The sequence below is a fragment of the Hydra vulgaris genome, chromosome 02 (genome assembly GCF_038396675.1).
Source record: "Hydra vulgaris chromosome 02, alternate assembly HydraT2T_AEP".
In the NCBI taxonomy this organism is placed as follows: Eukaryota; Metazoa; Cnidaria; class Hydrozoa; order Anthoathecata; family Hydridae; genus Hydra; species Hydra vulgaris.
This window is the reverse complement of record NC_088921.1, coordinates 33,981,460-34,005,119: the sequence shown is the minus strand read 5'-3', so window position 1 is coordinate 34,005,119 and position 23,660 is coordinate 33,981,460. Positions and strand designations below refer to the sequence as shown.

Genomic DNA, 23,660 nt, shown 5'->3' with positions numbered 1-23,660 from the left:
TTGCATAACTTCAAGGTAACACTCCTTATTAAATGTACAACCTTGTGGTAAGAACTCATGATGAACTACACCATTATAATCGAAGAAAACAGCAAGCAAAACTTTAACATTTGATCGAACTTGACGTGCTTTTTTTGGTCTTGGTGATTGAAGGTGCTTCCATTGTGATGATTGTGCATTGGTTTCGACGTCATAACCATACACCAATGTTTTATCACCAGGTATGACCCTTTCAAGCAAACTGGGAGTGTTTTTTGCCATTTAGCAGCTCTTGAGCGATTTTTATGCGATTGTTTACTTGGTCCAAATTCAGCAGTTTTGGAATGAATTTTGCTGCCACTTGTTTTATGCCCAAAACATTTGAAAAAATGTTATGACATGAGCCAATTGATATGCCAACTTCATCAGTAACTTTTCTTATTGTGATTCATAACCATTTTCCCCACTTTTTTCACATTTTCATCGATTATTGATGTGCTGCACTGACCCGAGCGTTTGTCATCTTCAAAGTCTTTGTGGCCATCTTGGAAACGCTTATACCACTTGTAAACACTTGTTTTTTTCATAGCAGACTCAACATAGGCTTTTTGCAACATTTTACACACTTTGTTACACTTTATTTCATTTTTGACGCAAAATTTAATACAAATTCTTTGACTCTTTAATCCTTCCATTTTTTAAACAAGCAAAAATTGCTGAGCTCATAAAAACACACCGAACCTTAATGTCATCTATGCTTGTGAAACAACAGCCTTTTAAGTTTTTCTTCATTTTTGGGAATAAGAACAAGTCACACAGAGTCATATCTGGTGAATATGGAGGTTGGAGCATGACTATGGTGTTGTTTTGGCCAAAAAATTTGGCGACTACCACAGACAAAGTAAACGATGAACATAGCTGAAAATTTTGTTATACTTTAGGGGCATGTATACCAACACCAAAAAAAAGTGCTGAAAATCGGACTCTCCAAACCTGCGAAATTTAAAAATTCCGGGTATTTTTTGAACACACCTTGTATATATATATATATATATATATATATATATATATATATATATATATATATATATATATATATATATATATATATATATATACACACATATATATATATATATACACATATATATATATATATACATATACATATATGTGTGTGTGTGTGTATATATATATATGTGTGTGTGTGTATCTATATATATATATATATATATATATATATATATATATATATATATATATATATATGTATATATATGTGTATATACAATGGCGTATGAATGTCAAAAAAGTTGGGGAGCTGAAATGGAAAATAAGGGGGACTAAGGCAACCAGAATCAGAAATTGAATGAAAAAAAACGGAATGGAAAAACTGAATGTAAATTTTCTGAAAATTGGGGGGGCTATTTTCCCCTCTGCTCCCTCTCCCTCTCTTCTACGCCAGTGTATATATATACAGCCCTCGGAATTAGGGTCAACATTCGGCAATGCTGACCAAAAAGTATTTGAGGCCAGAAAAAATCACCGACCTTGTTACTATGTTTATCATTTAATATTCGTACCAAACTGTTTTTGCTGACCTGATGTGCATATATATATATATATATATATATATATATATATATATATATATATATATATATATATATATATATATATATATATATACATATATAAATATATATATATATATATATATATATATATATATGTATATATATTTTTTCTCACTATAACAGTCTCTGCTTTTTATATAACATGCTGCATTGATCACTCTTACTGGAAATATTAACACAACTTATTAATATATTTTCTGCAATACATATGCATTATAAGGCTGGTGAGACTTCTTAGTCATAAGAAGATAACTCATCAGCACAAAAAAATCATCAAAAACAGCACCAAAAAAACTCATTAGAAGCAGCACACCCAAAAAAAACAACCTTAGATGAAAATTTACAATTTTTTCTCATTTCTCCTTTTTGTAATTCTGCTACTACATTAAATAGTAAATCAAACTAAAAAAATGTTCATTTAATATATATATTTTAAAAGCATTAATTTTAAAAATATATATGTTTTAAACATATGTTATAAAGATTTTAAAAACTTACCTGTCCCACATTCATTGAAACAATTTCCACTTAATTGTCTCCTTTCATTTTCTAGTTCCACTTTCCTAGCCTCTAGTCTTGCTCTATAATCATCAAGCCCTATATAAAAAATATCTAAATTTAAGACATAGTATAATAATAATAGACAGTGGTGAAAGCAGTAAAAAAATCATCTATTTATTGATCTCACCTAATCATTTTTAAAATAGGAAAGATATAAAAATGTGGCAAGATTTAAACTTTATAATAACACCCTGTCTTATCTGTACTTTATCACTTTTTTTTTTCTTCACTTTGAGCACTTTACTTTCTCTAGCTTATCTCTTTTGTTAAGTTTAAAATAAATAAACAATTTTATCCTCTGTAAAAAAAAAAAAAAAAAAAAAAAAAAAAATGCTTATTTTAAAATGCTTTTTCACAAAAGTTTTGTTCTATTATAACAATCTATTAACCTACTAAACCTACTATTCTACTCTATTTTCTTAATTCTATTATTTATCTATTATAATGGCACTTATGCATAAAATATACTATATATATATATATATATATATATATATATATATATATATATATATATATATATATATATATATATATATATATATATATATATATATATATATATGATATATATATATATATATATATATATATATATATATATATATATATATGATATATATGATATATATATATATATATATATATATATATATATATATATATATATATATATATATATATATATATATATATATATATATATATATATATATATATATATATATATATATATATATATATATATGAATATATATAAAAGTGAAAGTTTTTTGATCTAAATGAAATTAAAAATTAAATATAATTTATAAATTAATTTTTTTATATACTTTAAATTAAATATGATCAAAGAGATAAATATAAATCTCAACTACATTACTCGTACTAACATTATTTTTTCTTATGTGGTATACATTATACCAAAATGTTTTTACATATATAAATTATCAGCATATTATAAGAATCCATTATTTTTAAAATTTATCTAATTTTCCACATAAAATTTTAAACAGCTGCATAATGTCAAAACAGTTAATATATGATTATTTGAACAAAATTATTTCTAGGAAGAGGGAAAAGTAACTAGGTTGTCTAGCGTTGTGTAGATGTACATAATACATTCACATAAAACAAAATAATATAAACAGTTCATTTCCAGTAGATGTTATATTATGAATAAAACATGTTGCAATGCTTTAAAAATTACTCTATCTTTATACTAATCCAATTAAGTAATTTTGTTCTGTTTTGTAAGTTGACCAGTTACATTTCAGTAAAATTCTCACAACCTTGTTTTGTAGTTCTTTTAGGATATTCAAGTTGTTATTTATATCAAGAAAAATAGACACACTATTCACAGTGACAAGCAATAATGAAAGACAAACATTTTGGTTTGTTGAGTTGAATACTAGCTTATTCTTGCATATCCAGTTTTCTTTGCAATTTTACTTGGAATATATTTGATGAGTTGAGTAAAATAAATTTTGTCATCTAATTTGAATTCCTAAATACTTCACGCAATCACCAAGTTCAGATTATGACATACATGATCACTTTAAGGATGGTGTTTCTGTTTGGTAAAATATGTCTTCTATTTTTGAATTTACAATAAACTATGCCTATTGTAAATTAGAATTGTATTTAAGCTAAGTTTGTTATTTTTTAGCTACTTACAAAGTACTTTTAAGCCTTAAGTTGGTTTAATTCATGAATAACTTCATTGAAGTTAGTACCATCAATACATATCAATGTGTTATCAGCAAACAAATTGATAAATGAATGCTTACTGTATGAGACTACAAGTTTCATAAAAAAATTATTTTTTGATCAAAGTTAATACAAATAAAAACCTGAAGCATTTTGAGACCATCAGATGAAACCAGGCCAAACATCATAACATGAAGCTGGATGTTTAGTCTTGAATTATACTTTACAAGCTCTGGGACTGCTTGGACTGGTTGATGACTAATAAAACAATTAGTTCTACTTTTTGATACAAAATCAACAGTAAAAATTTCTCATCTGCAGTGCTCGAATTGGAGTGGGATGCCATCATGCCACCTTTTTATAAAGTATAAACTATCCCGCCACCTTTTTATAAATCTCTATATATAACAATGATTAGGCAGGATGTTATTTTATAAATCTCTATTTGTAACAATGACTAGGCGGGACACCATCCCATTACTTTTTCTTCTCCACTTTGAGCACTTCTTATCTGAGAAGAGGATGGTTGTTGGTCTCTTCTTCAAGAGGCTCAGAAGTTTCTTCGATCTTGCAAATCTTTTTCCTTTGAGACTTGGGGAAACCAGATGTTTTTTAACCCTGGCTCTTAACTTTGTCTTAAGATCCTTTCTGATCACATTTCTGATGGTGTGCTCACTCACTGAGAGCTTTTTAACTGTTTTCTTCATCGACCTTACTGGATTCTGAGAAATTCAGCCCTTGACAGCCTCAATTAATTGAGGAGTTTGAACTGACCTCTTTAAAATATTACCAAGTTTCCTCTTAAGACGACCAGTCATTTGAAAACATTTAATCACAGTGTAGACAGTACTTAGAGGCTTGTTTAGCATTTTGGAAATGTCTTTGGACATGGTGCCATTCATGGCCAGGTCAACAATTGGTTTATTTTTACTACTCATTTTCACTTTTTGGCTGTTTTTTTGGTTTATTTTTATTTTCAAAGTTTTATGCATGTAAACACTTACTTACAACATAAACACTTATTTATATATAAATTACTAAACTTATTACAAGATTTGCGGTCGCATACGGTAATTTTTGATGCAATTTTGTTTGTGTAAAATATAAACAAAAGAGTTTGAAGTACATTATCCTGTGGAACTGCTATACTACATAATAACTCATAAGATTCTTGATTACTTAAGTTCTCATTCTTAGTTTATAATCTTAGTTTACAATCAAACTTGTATTTGCACTTTAAACCTTTTTCAACATTTTATCTTTTCTATAAGAAATTTTCTGTTTTTTATTTCAAATACCCCTTTTTTAGTTCTAGCATTACTGTATAAATTTAATATTATTCAATGATGTTCTCTTAATAGACAGCAGATGTTGAATGACTGATTCAGTTGATCTATTTTTCCTAAAGCCAAATTGTTAAAAAATATATATATTATTGTTCTCAAAATAACTTAATAATTGCTTATGAACAGCAAGTTTAAACTTTTAAAAGTTTTAATTTTTTCATAAGTAGAAAGAATATGGTAAAACAAACATGTTTCTCCACAGAGTGCCCTTGTTTACTAAGGTTCGTGTTTTGGAGTTAAAGAGTTGAGAGAGGGTTGTAACTACAATAAAGTAGCCTCCTTGACTGTAGTGGCCTTTTTGGCCTTGTGGAGGTAAATAACATTAAAAAAAAATTGTTTTATGTGGTAACTTTGGTGACATCATTTTGAAATTGGAATGATAGTGAAATTTTTCCATTTAAAAATAACTTTTCCAGTTTTAAATAAGTTATTTTAATAATTTTTAACAATTGCAAATAAAAAATTCAACTCTCTGAAAAATATTTTTTTGTAATTTGATTTTTTCTTATGCTCTTTTCTTATACTTTTTCTTATATCTTTTCTTTATTATTATTATTTCTTATTATTATGTTTTACTAATATTTTAGTCATAGTTAATAGAATTTTTTACATTTGTGTAATTTTAAATGATATATTGTTGTTGCATATAAATATACATATCTGAATTTAAATTTCTTATAAAAAAAGTGCTGAGAGATTCTTTGTTGTCATTAGCTTGGCTTTAATGTCTACCAAGAGTGTCAAACACGCTTGAGTGGGCAGTACTTCTACAGTAGTACTACTATTTTTTTATTTTGTTTCTTCGAAATTCACAGATAACATTTGCTACTTAAAATGCAATATCATCCATTATATTTGATTTAACTGATGGTTGTTAAGTATTTCTACAACTTCCACATTGCTTTAGGATCATTTGTGACTGAATCTATTTTCAAGCTTTAGGATTTGTGAATCTATTTTCAAGTTGCTTTAAGATCATTTGTGAATCTATTTTCAAGTTTTAATGAATTTTAGTTTTCTTAATAATGTTTTTTTTTTTATTTCTTTTTATTTTTATTTTGTTACATTGGACTTTGCATTTGCTTTCACTTTTACCCATAAAATTTATACTAAATTTATTTTTTTATCTTGAATTTATTCTTTTGCTATACCTGTAATATAATTAGAACTCCTTAACCAGTTATAAATAGTATTAGTAACAGTAAATAAATAAACTATTATTAATGAACATTTATAATAAACAATTTTTTTAAAGTTTAGTCTATCAGTATTGATATTATCAATGGTTACATTATTAATTTCAGGGGAGAACACAGTGTTTAAGATACCTAACTTCCAGACAGAGCAAAACTCTAAACATTTATATGTTTATAGCAAGTTGTTTATGTTCAAGCAAGAATGTTTTGCAAAAAATTGCGATGATTAGATTCTGGAAACAAAAAAGCACTAAAATTTTAGCTACACCTGCAACAAACATGACAAACAAACATGACAAACAAACATGACAAACAAACATGACAAACAAACATGACAAACAAACATGACAAACAAACATGACAAACAAACATGACAAACAAACATGACAAACAAACATGACAAACAAACCTGACAGCAACAAATTATAAATTATTATTTTTACTATTCTTAAATTAATATTTATCGATAAATTTTAAATTTCATAAAATAATCTCTTAGCGTTCAAAAATTATGACCTAATAAAATTTGAAACACCCTCAAAATAAAGGGGATTCAAACTTTACATGGTCATAATTTTTAATGTCATAGATTAACATGATTTATTCGAAATTTTTTTTGATTGAAACATTTTTCCAGTCATCAAAAAATTCCAAGAAAGCGGTTTTGTTCTCTTCTTATTTTTTCTATTTTTCTCTTTTTTATTAATGACTATTAATTATCCTATGACGCTTACGTCTTTGACAATATATTTAGGACTGGACTTTAGTTTTATGTCATTTCTATAATATAATATACAATTACCAGTATGAGTATATGACAATTTTAAATTTATAAAGAAATAGACAATAATTTTAAACTTTTTATCAAAGATTATTGACAAAGGGTTTCAGTCCAAGCAAGTATATAAGGTTTAAGCTACTTAAGTACATTGTTATCAAAGATTATTGACAATGATTATTGTCAGGGGGTTTCAGTGTATAAGGTTTAAGTTATTTAAGTACATTGTTATTACTAACAATTTTATTTAGACCATTAACATTTGCATTTACAATTTTGGTATTATTAATGACAACTAGTAATATATGATGTATCACTAGCTGTCTATCCTACTTTTTATATTATTAAATAACAAACGTTTTTTTATCGAATGCGCAATGCATAGGATCTAAATTGAATCTTTTATTTTTGTTAAGGCAGTTAACAATTATTTTTGTGATTTTGGCAATTTTTACTATAAAGAAAACCTAAACTGTAGCAACATAAAGAAATATTAAAGTGACCATTTTTAGCTAGATGGTTGTAACTTTGACAAATAATAACGGTTGTAACTTTGAACAATAATAATCTATTTTTTAATTTGCAATGATTCCCAGCCATTCATTTACAATTTTGCTTTAAAGCAAAATTGTAAATGAACAATAAATATCATTCAATTTAATTAGAGCTATTGTTTCATTTGCAAATATTTCATTAATTTCAAAAATTTTAAAATGCTTAAAATTTCTAAAAAGATCAAAACAATGGGAGAAATTTGTTGCGCATATGTCATGATTGACATAACTATGTTTATGTGCTCAGGTAATTAGTCCTAAAAAAGCTCTCAAACCTAATAAAGAAAAAAATTAACAACCCCTGCTGCTACTCCAGAAGGTTTTGCTGCGGAGGCAAAAAAAAAAAAGAAAAGGGTTTAAAGAACTTTATTTTAACAATTAAAAGTCTTTTTTGCTATATTAATTTTTTTACTCTAAATATATACAACCAGATTGAAAAAATTTCAAATATATTGTGTTAAGGGGTGGATTTTCACCCTCAAAAAATGAACTTCTGACAGGGAACTAAAAAACAAAGGTATTAAAATTCTACATGTAAGAGAAAAACAAACCATTTTATAAATTTTTTATAAGTGTATATGGAATTTAATTGTTTTTCCTCTTAAAGAAATTTTTTTAATGAATTGTTTTTCTATTGCTGACTAAAAAATATTGAAGTAAATAATGAATAAGTACAGAAATGATCGGTGTGGATTAGATAAGTATAGTTTGGTAAAGACCCATATTTTGGTAGTTTGGACCCATAGTTTGGTAGTTTGGTAAAGACCCATATTTTACTGGTCCAGACAGCTGGAACAGCTATATATATATAGTATGTGAAAAAATTGTCACCATGTTTAGTTAAAGAATTATCTCTTCTTTTTTTTTAATAAAAAAACTGAAAAAAAAAATGAAATTTTAGTTTTATTAATTAGATTTTACTGAAAATTTTGCTTTTTATTAAATTTATTTAACAAAAAGCAAAATAAGAGTATTAAGAGTATTTTTAACTTTTTAATTTTTATGTGAAAAGCTAATGGTGACAATATGGTCGCAAACTATTAAAATTAAGTTAAAATAGTATTGAGTAAATCCTCCCTGATTTAATTCTTTCAGAAAAACTAGCAACCAATTATCGGCATTCCTTAGGTGTAATTAAGTACCAAACCTCTTGTACACAAGCCCAGAGTTTACCCTTATTCTTAGGTGGAGTAAGAAAGTATATATATATATATATATATATATATATATATATATATATATATATATATATATATATATAAAACGAATAAAATATAATAATTGTTGTAAATAAATTTATAATAAATAAAGAATTAAATAAAAACTAATTAAACTTAAAATGGTTGCCAGTAGGGATAAATGAGTTGCGTAGGGATAAACAATTTCTGTAGGGATAAAATAAAATTGTTCATACTAGATTGATCATACTTACTTGACTTCCATCCCTGTATTTTATTTTGAACTCTAGTAATATCTGCTTTAGCATCTTCCATTACTTTCTTTGCCTTATCTAATGTAGCTTTAGCTTTTCTTTTTGCTTCTTCTATATATTCTATGGCAGCTTTCTGTACTTCTTCTATTACACTTGTAGAAACACACCCATTAAACTAAAGGATTTTTAAATTTATGATTAAATTATTAAAGATGGTGAGTACATATAAAACTTAAAGATTTTATTAAAATAACACTTAACGAGTAAGAAAATTTTAAGAAAAAAAAAGTACAAAACTCGTTGTTTCAATTATTTCTATTCAATTAAAATTTTATTTTTGGGTTGACATTGTGATATTACAATAGAAGTGTTTACAAATACTGATTTTAATTTATTGTCTAAAACAGACAGTTTTATAACACCATGTAAAGTATTTATCAAATCTTTTTTTGAAAAAAAAGGTATCATTTTGTTCTCTTTTATGGGGTGCTGGTCTCTGTAGTTGAGCTTTAAAAATTCAATTTGGATTTTTTCTGATTGACCATCACACTAAAATTTTTTGTTTCTATATTGTTATTATCATGTAGAATAACTGTTATGTCTAAAAAGTTTAAAAGTTGGTACCATGTGGTTTCTGTATATGAAATTTTAGTTCTTCTTTATACTTTATATTGAGGTGTAATGAATTAAGACATTTAAACAGCAAATTAACATTAATTGATTTTAGTAAAGCAACAAAACTATCATTCATAGATCTTTTAAAATTGTTTTGAATATTTTTGCATTCAATTTTATTGAAGATATTTAGTAAAACCTATAATAATATATATATATATATATATATATATATATATATATATATATATATATAAATATATATATATATATATATATATATATATATATATATATATATATATATATATATATATATATATATATATATATAAAATAAATAAGGAAATAATTTCACTTCTTCAAGTAAACAAGCATTAGGTAGGGCCATTTTTGTTCCCATAGCTGTTCCAATTAATTGATTGAAAAACTCATTATTAAAAGTAAAATAAAGTGATCGGCAACCTGTGAGCTACAAGTTGCTAACCCCTGCTCTAAGGCATCACATTTCTTTTTTGTAATGTATATATTTTACTTTAATTTCACCAGGAACTAGGTCATCTATTTGTTGTACAGACTTTAACAATTAAAACAATTTTTAGTTTGATGTAATTACCAGTAAAAATCATCAAAAAAGGAATTTTTAAAATTTAAAAGAAGAGAACAAAATATAGCTACAAATATACATACATTTTTTTTTTTGAAAATTTGATAAATACTTTTCATGATATTATAAAACTGTCTGTTTTATTATATCATTTTGTTATTATTAATTATAGTTTTTTTATATAAACCTTAAACCTTTAAACTTTTTATAGGAAGTTTAATAAAAAAGGTTTTTATAGTTTTGTAAATCTCATACACAGCTGAAGATTTTAAATGGTCCTCTCTATTTGAGAAAAATTAAAATGTTTGTTTCAATTAAAACTAATAAATACTTATCTTAGTTTGAATAGTTTTTTTCATTGTTTTCTGGAATTTTTACTCCTTTTTGTTAACTTTATATATATATATATATATATATATAAATATATAATCATATATATATATATATATATATATATATATATATATATATATATATATATATATATATATATATATATATATATATATATATATATATACACACACATATATATATACAGTCAGCCACAAAAGTTTTCGTACACCTTACAATTTAGAGAAAACGCTTAATAAAACCATTTTAAATGCAAAAAAATAATTTTATATCAAAGTAAAAAAATATATTGTACAAGAAATAAAAAATAATTAACTAAATAAAAATATTTATTTGTAAAACTGAAAAAGTTTAATTTTTGATTAATTAAACTTGATGATTATTTGAAGTTTAATGTCACAAAAGTTTTCGTACACTAAACAAAACTTGTAAAAAAAAACAAGAATATGAAAAATTAAAAAAAACTTTAGTATTTTGTTGAGCATCTTTTGGCATTTACATAAGCTTTTAATCTTCTGTCCATCGATGATACTAATTTTTCGGTATAAAAAGGTGGAATTTTATTCCATTCTTCTGATAAGATATTTTTTAGCATATTAACATTTGTTATTCTATGTTTCCTGACTTGTCTGTCTAAATAATCCCACACATTCTCTATTGGGTTAAAGTCTGGTGATTGGGGAGGAGAATGCAGTTGTGTTGGAATATTGTAGAGCAACCATGATTTTACAACATAAGCAGTGTGTTTTGGATCTCGATCCTGTTGAAATATCCAATTATTTCCTAACTTTAATTTAGCAGCATCTGATTTCAAATTATTTTTTTTAATGTCCAAATATACCCAGCGATCCATTTTAGACTGAATAAATACCCAACTCCCCACTCCAGCTGCAGTCACCGATCCCAAAACCATCACACTTTCACCTCCATGTATCACTGTCGGAATTAAATTTTTTTCTTCTAGTTCTATATTCTTTTTACTCCATATTTTTCCACGGCTATCAGGTCCGAAAATGTTAAATTATTCAGTAAATAAAACTTTGTTCCAAAATTGTTCATCTTCCTTTTCATACTTTTTGGTGAACTCCAATCTTTTTTGTCTATTTTCTACACTTAAAAACGGTTTCTTTCGAGGTACTCTGCCATTGAATCCGGATTTTCTAAGTATTCGTCTAATATTTTCTGATGAACTATCTTTCCAATTTCAAGTTCAACATCTACTGCTAATTTTAGTGCACTAATACATGGATTTGAATAGACTTTTTTAATTATACTCCTTCTGTCTCGTGAATTTAAAATTTTTGGTCGGCCACTTCTTGGTAACATATTAACAGAACCAGTTATTTCAAATTTTTTAACAATACTTTGAACAGTGGAATGTGTTTTACCAACAATTTTGGCAATTTGACGAAGAGATTTTTTTTCTTTATGGAATTTTATTATTAATTCACGCATGTCATTAGACATGTGATGTTTAAACTCATGTTTATAAGTAAATTTTTGTTAGAAAAAATTATTATTACCTTAATAAAAATCTATGAACTAACAAATTTGAACAAGTTTTAACCAACTATTAAGGAATTGCATATTATTAGGTATTAGTTTTAATAGTGCACGAAAACTTTTGTGACATATTATAAATTCAAAAATTAAACTTTTCAGTTTTACAAATAAATATTTTTATTTAGTTAATCATTCTTTATTTCTTGTACGATATATTCTTGTTACTTTGATATAAAACTATTTTTTTTGCATTTAAATGGTTTTTATTAAGCGTTTTCTCTAAATTGTAAGGTGTACGAAAACTTTTGTGACTGACTGTATATAAGCGTGACAAAAAATTTGATAAGTGATTTTTTACTAATTTATCATTGCTCCCTTTTTTTAAGAAGATTAAGCACAATTTCCACAGTAAATATTGTTTTTTTCGCAAAAAAAACACATACATTTAGCAATTTTTCCACTTAACTTTGCTAAAACGAGGGGGGGGGGGGGGGACGGGGGTGACCACCTTTCAAATTTTTTTTTTAAAATAGCCCCTGTATATATATATATATATATATATATATATATATATATATATATATATATATATATATATATATATATATATATATATATATACATATATATATATATATATATATATAAGCAGCATGTTTCAACTATGACCTAAAACAACTTTATAACCAGATTAAGCATAAGCAAAAGGGATATGAAATGGTGAAATCACTTAAAAATGACGTTTGAAAAATAACTACAAGTATGCCAGGTATTTCATATTTACTATAAATATTTTCAATCTGCATTTGCTGTTAAACCTTTAGATCAAATTTCAGAGACCAAACACAAGCAAAATGTGATTTAATTAAAGCTTCAAACATGCAAGCAGCTGTACAGCAAAAGCTTGAAGAGCTAATTGAAATAAAATCTAAAGTTTATGACAGAATGCACCCTTGTGTTTTTTGTAATTGCGCTGCTGTGATCTCTGTACAATTAGCAATGATCTACCGCAAGTTCTCTCCAAAGGCAAAGTACCCAACCTATGAAAACTGTCAAATATAACACTAATCTTCAAGACCGGTAGTAGAAAGATTCATTCAAACTACAGACCGGTATCACTAACATCAGTACTGTGCAAGATAATGGAGAGCTTCAATCACAAACAAATCATGAAGCACTGTGATCTATTTACAAAGGCTCCGCATGGCTTCTTACCTAAGTGAAGCTGTGTGTCTAATCTACTAAAAGCTGAGTGCTAGAACCCTTGCTCTTCATCCTCTACATAAATGACTTACTGGACGTCATAGCTCACCATATCAAGATATATATCAACAACAGTAAAATACTAGGTGTCATCAAAACAGAGGAGGACAAAATACATCTCTAACTAGACATCAACAAAGCAGTAGAATGGTCCAAAAAGTGGCTAATGCTCTTAAACTTGGACAAATGTAAATGCATGCACTTAAGCCGCTCCAACAAATTAGAGCACATTGACACAATGACTGATCATATGGAAATAAGACAAGAACTGGATACAACTTCAGTTGAACGTGGTCTGGGTGTTCTCAATTCAGAAGACTTAAAAGTCAAGCATCAAGTTGAGACAATGCCTCTAAGAGCAAACCAGGTCTTGGTCTGCTTAAGAAAGAGATCTCATACTTTGGAAAGTGCGAATTTTACATTCAATCATGGTCACCACATCTAAAGGGACACATCAAAGTGTTTAAAGCATTCAAAAATGTGCAACGAAGCTGATCCCGGAGATCAAACACAAATGCGAAGAAAGGCTTACAATTCTAGACTTAACTAAATTTAAAGACAGACAAGTTAGAAATGATATAATTCAACAATATATGATTGGGAATGGTGTTGACGAGATTAAGTTTGTTGTGCCTCAAGTCTATGCGCAAATGATCTCCCAGTATAATTTTCATGGCAACTGTGTTGAAAGAGATAAGTTCTTCACAAACCACATAGTCAAAGCATGGAATGCTTTACCATCAAGCATCGTTCACCTTATTTCAACTGATGCATTCAAAAGCTGATTCAACATACTATCAGTATAAGCATAGACACATTGTCCAATTTTTGTCAGGTGGTGCTGGCCTGGTGCTGCATCACCAATTTATTATAAACATTTTGTTCTAAACTTGTTATAATTATATTCATTTTAACTAAACCTGTTATAAATATTATTGATTTCTGAATAAACAAACAAAAAATATATATTTATATTTACATAATATAATTTCAAAAATAAATTAATGTATCTATATGTGTATATATACATATGTATATATATATATATATATATATATATATATATATATATATATATATATATATATATATATATATATATATACAAGCAGACACCCACAAACATCAAAATTTATATATTCATTTGATTTATATACTGACATTGTATATAAGTGAATATATATATATATATATATATATATATATATATATATATATATATATATATATATATATATATATATATATATATATATATATATATACATATATATTTATATATACAATATATATATACATATATATGTATGTATATATATATATATATATTTATACATACAATATATACATATATATATATATATATATATATATATATATATACATATATATGTATGTATATATATACATACATATATATAATATATATAATAATAATATATATACAATATATATAATAGTAATAATATATATATAATATATATATATATATATATATATATATATATATATATATATATATATATTATATATATATATATATATATATACTAATGGTATATGACAAATAAAACAATAAAATTAACAAACTTACGTATAAATTTTCTAATCCATTCTGCTTAGAATATTGAGCTGCTACTGTTACTTCCATAGTTAAAACATCAAATAAGTTGCCATAAGCATTAAAATAGAAATGCGTTTCATTGATCTGAATATCAAGACTTGCTTTTATTCCATGAAATCTTATATAACCTCTAATGCAGACTTCAAATGTGCTCTTATCTACATTAACTAATAAAAAAGGTCCTAATCCGTGGTTATCAGCATCTCGATACAGATCAATAGCTCCTGTAAAAAATTCATTTACAAGTTTGAACTAATTTAATCTTTAATAAACTTCCAATGTAAATAAAATAATAAAAATAAAAACTTCCAATGTAAATAAATTACTTATGGAAACTAATAAACCAACTTTTTAAATCAGGCAATAAGTGAATAAAAGAAAATCTTTGATAAATGTAAAACTTAAACAATAATATAAAAAATATTGTTATTAAAAATTGATATTATTTTTTGTTGACTATCAATGTGCCATCTTTTAAAAATAAGCAGTGAAACAAGATCATACAACTTCTATTGTTGCATGGCTTTTTTTAACAAAACAAAAAAAAAGATCTCAAACTTATGTGAAATGGATAACTTGATAATTATTTAGAACGCAAGTAATTCTTTAAATTTTTACTATGTAGTTATAATTATTTGACAACATTGAAATTAATCAACAATTAATCAATGATTTCCCAAAAAACTTTATGAGATTTTTTTTTTTTTTTAAAATTTTTTTTAAAAATTCAATACTATTTTGATTGTGCAAAATAATTATTTTTTTGATTTTTTTGTTTGTTTGCAAGTTATGGCCAAAAGATGTTTGTTTGTTTGCAAAGTTGCAAAAGTTTTGTTTGCACAGTTATGGTCAAAAAGACCTGACCACCCAAAATTTATTGCGAAAAAATGCTTTTGTATTGTTTGTATGCATTTATTACTAGAAAACATTTTAATCTAAAAAAACAACTTACGTAAAAACATAAAAGAATAAAAAAAGTTACGCTATAATACAAGTTTTTGTACTTTGCACTTTTGCCTCTTCGATTTTTTAAAACAACTTCTTTACAACATATCAAGAAGATCACAATATTCAGGCATTATCTTATGCCACCACATTTTCATTTTGGTATTTTTTAGATTGCTAGTGAGGTTGGTTTTAGTTTAGAAACTTCTGATTTCAGTTTTACCCAACTGTTCTTGATGGTGGTTAAATAAAGTGAATTACCTGACTTTTGGGTATTTTACCCAATTAACCAACACAATCAAACAGTTAGTTAAAGCCATGTCATGAAAGTTTTTGCTTGATAGCAAGTTACATCTTTCTAATTTGAAACCAATTTGGCATATTCACTTAAAATATTTAAATAATTTGTGGAATTTACAGTAATCACCAATATGACAGTATATCACATTGACCTATGACCTCACATAAGATCTATGACCTATTAACCTCGCATTGACAGTTTCACCTTGTTGTAAAAGATGTAAACTTGGCAGTGGTTGCACCCCAAATCATAATTGCTGGACATTGCAATTATGATATTTGGTGGTCAGTTAAAATTTACTTTGTTTAATGCAAATTTACTCAAGTTGCACTTAAGTTTCTTAAGTTGCACAGTTAATTTCATGGCATGTTGCCACTTTTTAACAGTCAGATGTGTTCTTTAAATTACACATTATTGTTTATATTTGTTAGATTAATTGAATATACTTTTTGTGCATGTTTGTCTATATATACAAACTTTTTCTAAAATTATTGGTGTTGTATAAATTTGGGAGGGGTGTGAGTGATTGGCTTTTCTGTAGTGAGGTCCATTTTATTACAATTATGACTGATACAGGCAATAAAATAGATAGCAAGGATGCATCCCTGACGAGGGATGCTAGCCATTTTTTATCAGGCTCTTTAAAACATCATTGGTAAATAGTTACAGCCCTGATGAAGTTTCACCTACATTAGTCCACTACTCAATTTTAATTGGATCTTACAGCATTTTATCAATAAGATTTTTATTATCTTTCTACTTTTCCCTATTTGGTTTATATATGTATTTTTATTGCGAATTATTATTTTTTATTTTCTTTTTATACATGCATATGTATATATAGATTGATATGTTTTATATATAGATTGATATGTTTTATATATAGATTTTTATATATTTGTTTGAAAACAATATTATAAATTTAATTAAAAATAAAACTTGTTTATATTAATTTAATACAGATATGTGTGTATGTATGTGTGTGTATATATATATACATATATGTGTGTGTCTATATGTGTGTATGTATATATATATATATATATATATATATATATATATTCATACATATATATATATATATATATATATATATAAATATATATATATATATATATATATATATATATATATATATAAATATATATATATATATATATACACATATTTAGTTATGTGTTTTGTTTCGTTTACACATTGTTTTATTTAATTTTCATTAATTTTGTTGCTGATTTGATTATACTTTTATTATTTATTATTTTGTTTTGTCAACATCAACATCAACATCTATAGCTTGATTGGACTTAAAACTTTAAGCCAACTCCAACTTAAAACTTTATTCAACCAAGAGCCCCTGCCAACGGGGCTCTTGGTTGAATAAAGGCTACAGATGGTGTCTCAATAAAAATACTAATCTTGGGCAGATGTTAAACATATTCGGCTACTGTCTTGTAGAAGGCCTCCTTGGCAAAGACTTAAGGGCTAAACAGATTCTATCTGTTGACCAGCCTCACGTCCCTTCTTCATCTAATATGCTAGCGCAGATGTATTTTTAATACATTGTTTCTATAGTTGCTTATAGTTTAGGATGTTGAATGCTGGTTCTTCTCGACTCAATGCATGGGTTTTGCTTGTGTCTCTGTTTTTATGAATAGGCAACTCATTATATTATCTCCTAATGAAAATACAGCTCTAAAACTCTGTTTTATGGTTCTGAACTGGCTGGTAGTCAGGTTTCCCGAACTCTGTGGTAGCCCTCAGAGAAACTAATTCCATCAACAGCTGAAAAATATCAAAGTACAAACAGTGCCATGTTGCGCATGGATGGTTTCCCTGTTTGTACTTTTGGTGTGCATTGCGGAGGCCACATTTGGAGCCCTTTGTTACGGCTTAGGGTTTATTAGTAGTAATGAGACAATTGCTTGGGCTATTAAACAGTGTTCTGAGTACTATCTATGCTTTGAGTCAAGTTCTTCAATCTAATTTAAAAATGAATAAAGTACTAAAAACTATAAAATACAAAAACCATCATCACCAAGTTCTCTAAACCTATCATTCACTAATATTCACGGTCTTTGAATAACTTTTCTTCTGTTGAGTCTTATCTCTTGCAAAGTTCACCAGACCTATTTGCTCTTTGTGAGACTAATTTGAGTTCAGTTCTCTCATCTTGTGATCTTAGTGTTAATGGTTATCTTCCTTTAATTTGTAAAGACTCTAATAGTCACATGCTTGGCCTGGGCATTTACATTTGTAAGAAATCACCCATTTGCTGGGAAAGTAGGTTTGAATCTACAGACTATTCTTTTATGTGCTTTCGTTTAGCACCACTTCACTCTATCACCTTTCTCTCTGTTCTATATGGCTATGCTTCATCTCAAGACTGCACTCTTTTCGATGTTATTTCTGATCAATTTGACAAAGACCTCTCTCTTTATTCATCAGCCAATATCGCTGTTGTTGGTAACTTTATGCTCATCACACATAATGGCTTGGCTCTAGTGTCAGTGACTCTGCAGGCGTTAAACCCACAACTTTTGCCTTTTTCAATCCCTAACTCAAATAGTCAACTTTCCAATTCGCTATCCAGACAACCCGAATCATTTACTTTCTCTACTACTAATTGTCTTGACTACTTGTCTTGTTTCTGATCCTAGTCAGTGCTCAGTATTCCCAAATTCAACCTTAGGTGCTTCTGATCACGGTTTGATCTCTCTAAAACTATTATCTCATTCTTCTTCATCATCTGAATCCCCCTATCATCCTACCTCTTACAACTACCTTAAAGCTGACAGGGATTCTTTCCGTGATTTTCTTCGTGATGGCCCTTGGGTAGAAATCTTTCGTCTTCCTGTCGACAAATGTGCTTCTTACATAACTTTGTGGATTCAAGTTGGCATGGAATCTTTTATTCCCCCTCGACAATTCCAGGTCAAGACTCATTCTTCTCCATGGTTTTCCTCACATTATGCTGCAATTTCCAGTCGAAACCGTTACTTCCATATCAATCAGCAAATCAATTCTCCAGAAAACAGACATCTGTTTATTACTGCTAGAAACTATTGTAAAAAAGTTTTGTCTAACGCCAAAGCCCGCTATTCTCAGGTCATGAAATCTCATATCTCATCACAAAAATTAGGCTCTCGTGACTTCTGGAGAATCTTTAATAGTATCAATAACAAGGGTAAATCTGTTATTCCACCTCTCTTGTATGGTTCAGACTTTGTCATCTCACCTAAAGACAAAGCTTAATTCCACTAGTTGCGTTCTACCTGATTTAGCTGTCAAACAGGTTGATCCATTGCTTGACATTCGTATCACTTCAGCTTCTGTATATAAAGTGATTTCCTGCTTAGACTCTTCTACAGCTTGTGGTCTGAACAACATACCTGTTATAGTCTTGCAAAAGTGTTCTCCGGAGCTGTCGTCTATACTTTCAAAACTATTCAACAAGTGCTTAACAGAGTTTTGTTTTTCAGCCTGCTGGAAAGCTGCAGCTGTTATCCCTATTTTCCAAAATTCTGGAGAGCGATCTGATTTGTCAAGCTACCGTCCCATTAGCCTTCTTCCTATCATAAGCAAGGTTTTTGAATCTTTAATTAACAAACACTTAATCTCTCATCTTGAATCTAATAAATCACTTTCTGATCATCAATATGGATTTCGATCTTCTCGTTCTACAGCTGATTTGCTAACAGTAATAACTGATAGGTTTTATCAGGCATTAGATAAAGGTGGAGAGGTTAAGGCCATTGCTCTTGACATTTCAAAAGCTTTTGATAAAGTTTGGCATGCTGGCCTTCTCCATAAGTTTTTTTCCTTATAGTGTATCTGGTAACATCTTTAAGATAATTGAATCCTTCCTTTCCAATTGTAGTATAAAAGTTGTTCTCAACGGACAGTACTCTTCTTCTTATTTTGTAACTTCAGGGGTTCCTCAAGGAACAATTCTTGGCCCTATACTCATTTTAATTTATATTCACGATCTTCCAGAGATTTTCACGTCTAAGGTGGCATTGTTCACTGATGATACTACCATTTATTATTGTCTTGATAAGAAGTCAACACTCTCTGGTTGCTTAGAGGGGTAATTTGAGCTTGAAAAGGATCTCACTTCTGCTACAGCATGGGACTCACAGTGGCTGGTGAACTTTAATTTAGATAAAACTCAATTTTTTTCAACCAATCGTTATTGCAATAATTTAGATCTTCCTATATTTATGAACGATAATGTACTTGATGAGTCATCTATCCTTCATCTTCTAGGATTAACTCTTACTTCTGATCTTTCTTGGAAACCATATATCAAACCCATTTTTCAAAATTAGCATCTGCTAAGGTTGCATCTCTTTATCGAAACTTTCTTACTACGAATTCTATTCTCTATCTCTATAAATCTCAAATCCGGCCTTGTATGGAATACTGTTGCCATCTCTGGGGCGGATCTTCCAATGATGCCCTTTCTCTTTTAGACAAGGTGCAAAAACGCATTCCAAACATAGTTGGACCTGCTCTTGCAGCCAACCTCCAACCATTATCACATCGTCGTAATGTTGCTTCACTTTCTTTTTTCTACAAATACTATAATGGACACTGCTCTAAAGAGTTAGCGTCTCTTGCGCCACCTACTAAAATTTATTCTCATGTTACTCGTCATTCAATTAAGTCTCCACCTTTTTCTGTGGCTTTTCCTAAGTGCTCCAAAAACTCTTATTCCTCTAGTTTTTTTTCTCGAACATCAGTTCTTTTGAATTCGCTTCCTTCACCTTGCTTTCCTGATTCATATAATTTCGATCTTTTAAGTCGTCTGTCAATCGTTATCTTACTCAACAATCTTCACATTTTCTCTTCTAGTAACTTCCAACTCTAATTAGTGGTTGCTTGCAGCCTTGTTGGGAGCAAAGATGTTAAAAAAACAAAACATAACTTAAACATGACATCGCAATCCAGCAATAATAGTTAAAAAACAATTTATAACTTTATATTAATATTGCAACTTATATTAATAATGCATATCTGACATTATTATTACTACTATTGTGTTTATAAATAACCATATTATTAAGCTTAAATGTGCAAACATGCCTTAGTTCAATCATATAGGCTTGAAACATTTATTTCTGAGAAATAAAAAATCTTTTTGTTTTTCAGAAATATATATTCAATGTTGAAATATATATAGCTCATAATATCTAATTTTAGTTGACCCAAGCTACATGTTGATCTAACTTATCATGTTAATAATTATAAAGAAAAAATCAAAATAAACAAAAAGATTATACCATTTCCCCAACCAGTCATTGGATCAAACAGTGCTTTCAAGTAAAAAGAAGAGGAACTGATTTTTATTTCACAATCAATATTGTAACCCCATATAGATATAATTCCTTTGAACATAAAACCAGGGGGTATAGTAATATCTAATTTATCGATAGTCTTTTCTAGAAAATCCAAAGAAAATAAAAAATATAATAAATTAAAAATGTTACACATATAAAACATGAATACAACATCAAACAAATTATATTTATTCTGAAAATTAAACTAAATAAGTAAAATTATAACTAATGTTATTATTAAATTAATGAAAACTCACCTTCAGTACCAAAATTTACAGAAAATTTTAATTCACCAATGAAACCACTGGCAGCAACATTTTCTGGTAATTCTTTGTTAATTTCAAATATTCTGTAAATGTTTCCAATAGTCAAACTTGCTCCATTGCTACTAAAGTAAATATAGGAATCCCTGGGGTCAGATGCACTCAGCCCAAAATAACCTTGGAATTCGAACCGGTCATCTTTTTCATTATCACCAAGTTTACCAAACCAAATTTCTGCGCCCATTTCTAAAATTTAGAAATGTGCCATTGTTATCATCATTATAAAAATGATAAAAATTATATGAAAAATAAATTTAAAAATTCCATTGTTTATAACTTATGTGTGATAAAAGAAAATATAACTTTAATATAATTTCATTTATATAAATATAAATTATAGAAACATACCAACTTGTTTAAAAAACTAAGAATTTCAAAAAAGAGACCATTTGTCGATATAAGATTTTCAAACTTTTTCAAGTAAAAAATCTTTCAGACTAAACCTTGCATTTTAGAACATGCATTTTATGCTTGAGCGTTTTTTTATTTTTATTATTTTGTAGATTTATCAGTAACTTGCTTTAAAGCTGTCGAAAACAAAAAAAAGGCAAAGTTCCTCTAGCACTTATCTATCCTAAAAGCTATATCCAATATCCAAAATATCTATATCTATATCTAATATCCAAAAAAGACAAAGTTCCTCTAACACTTATCTATCCTAAAAGCTATTTCAATTTTACTCATTCAACAAGCAAGCAAAAGTTATTGAACAGTTATTTCACCTTTTATTTTTATTTCACCTTGCTTCTTTTAAAAAGTATTCAGGTATTTTTTGGCTGTTCATAACAGTTTGTATCTAACCACATTTTAGTTTTAGCAACTAATATGAATTGAATGTTGCATGGCAACAAAAAAGGCTAGTAAGAAAACAATAATAATTGGTATTTTTAGGCAGTCACATAATCAGTAAGATAATAAAACTGTTGCTTCCTTTTAAAATGGTAATGATCCAACAATTAAAAATTGTAACAACCCAACATTTAATTAATATGCAGGAAAAATAGAAAGATGAAAACTGACATCAAAAGAAAAAAAATTTTCAATTAAAAGTTTAAAAAAAGTTGGGACAAAGTGAATCAGAAAAAGTCAAAAATCAAATGAAACAAAAACAATAAAATTTAGATAAAGCAAAAGTTCATTTTTAAAGTTATACTTTGAACTGACCCAGATGAAAATAAAACAATATAAAGTTGAAAATAAAATAATATAAAGATAAAGTTGAAATCAATAGAAGATAAAACTTTTAGTAAAAAAAGAAACAATTTAAATGATCGACACAGCAGAAAATTAACACCAATCAAGTATCAAATATCCTATCAAGTATCAAGTATCCTATCAAGTATCAAGTATCCTATCAGGTATCAAGAATCCTATCAAGTATCCTATTAATAACTAAGTATCCTATCAAGTATCAAGTATCCAATCAGATATCAAGTATCCTATCAGGTATCAAGTATACTTTCAAGTACCAAGTATCAAGTATGAAGCATCAAGTATCAAGTATCAAATATCAAGTATCAAGTATCAAGTACCAAATATCAAGTATCAAATATCAAGTATCAAGTATCAAGCATCAATTATCAAGTATCAAGTATC

The 23,660-nt window shown here is 27.4% G+C and overlaps 1 protein-coding gene across 2 annotated transcripts in view; it reads right to left on the bottom strand.

The window, feature by feature from the left end:
* The window catches only part of LOC100199786 (uncharacterized), a 147,189-nt gene that overhangs the window by 41,731 nt on the left and 81,798 nt on the right, over window positions 1–23,660 (bottom strand). For both annotated transcript variants that reach the window (XM_065790671.1, XM_065790672.1), the window contains 5 exons: window positions 21,999–22,250; window positions 21,685–21,843; window positions 15,127–15,380; window positions 9,191–9,365; window positions 2,115–2,213 (listed from right to left, as the gene is read on the bottom strand). In XM_065790671.1, coding sequence (XP_065646743.1) covers window positions 2,115–2,213; window positions 9,191–9,365; window positions 15,127–15,380; window positions 21,685–21,843; window positions 21,999–22,250 — 939 coding nt within the window. The remainder of the gene's footprint in view (window positions 1–2,114; window positions 2,214–9,190; window positions 9,366–15,126; window positions 15,381–21,684; window positions 21,844–21,998; window positions 22,251–23,660) is intronic.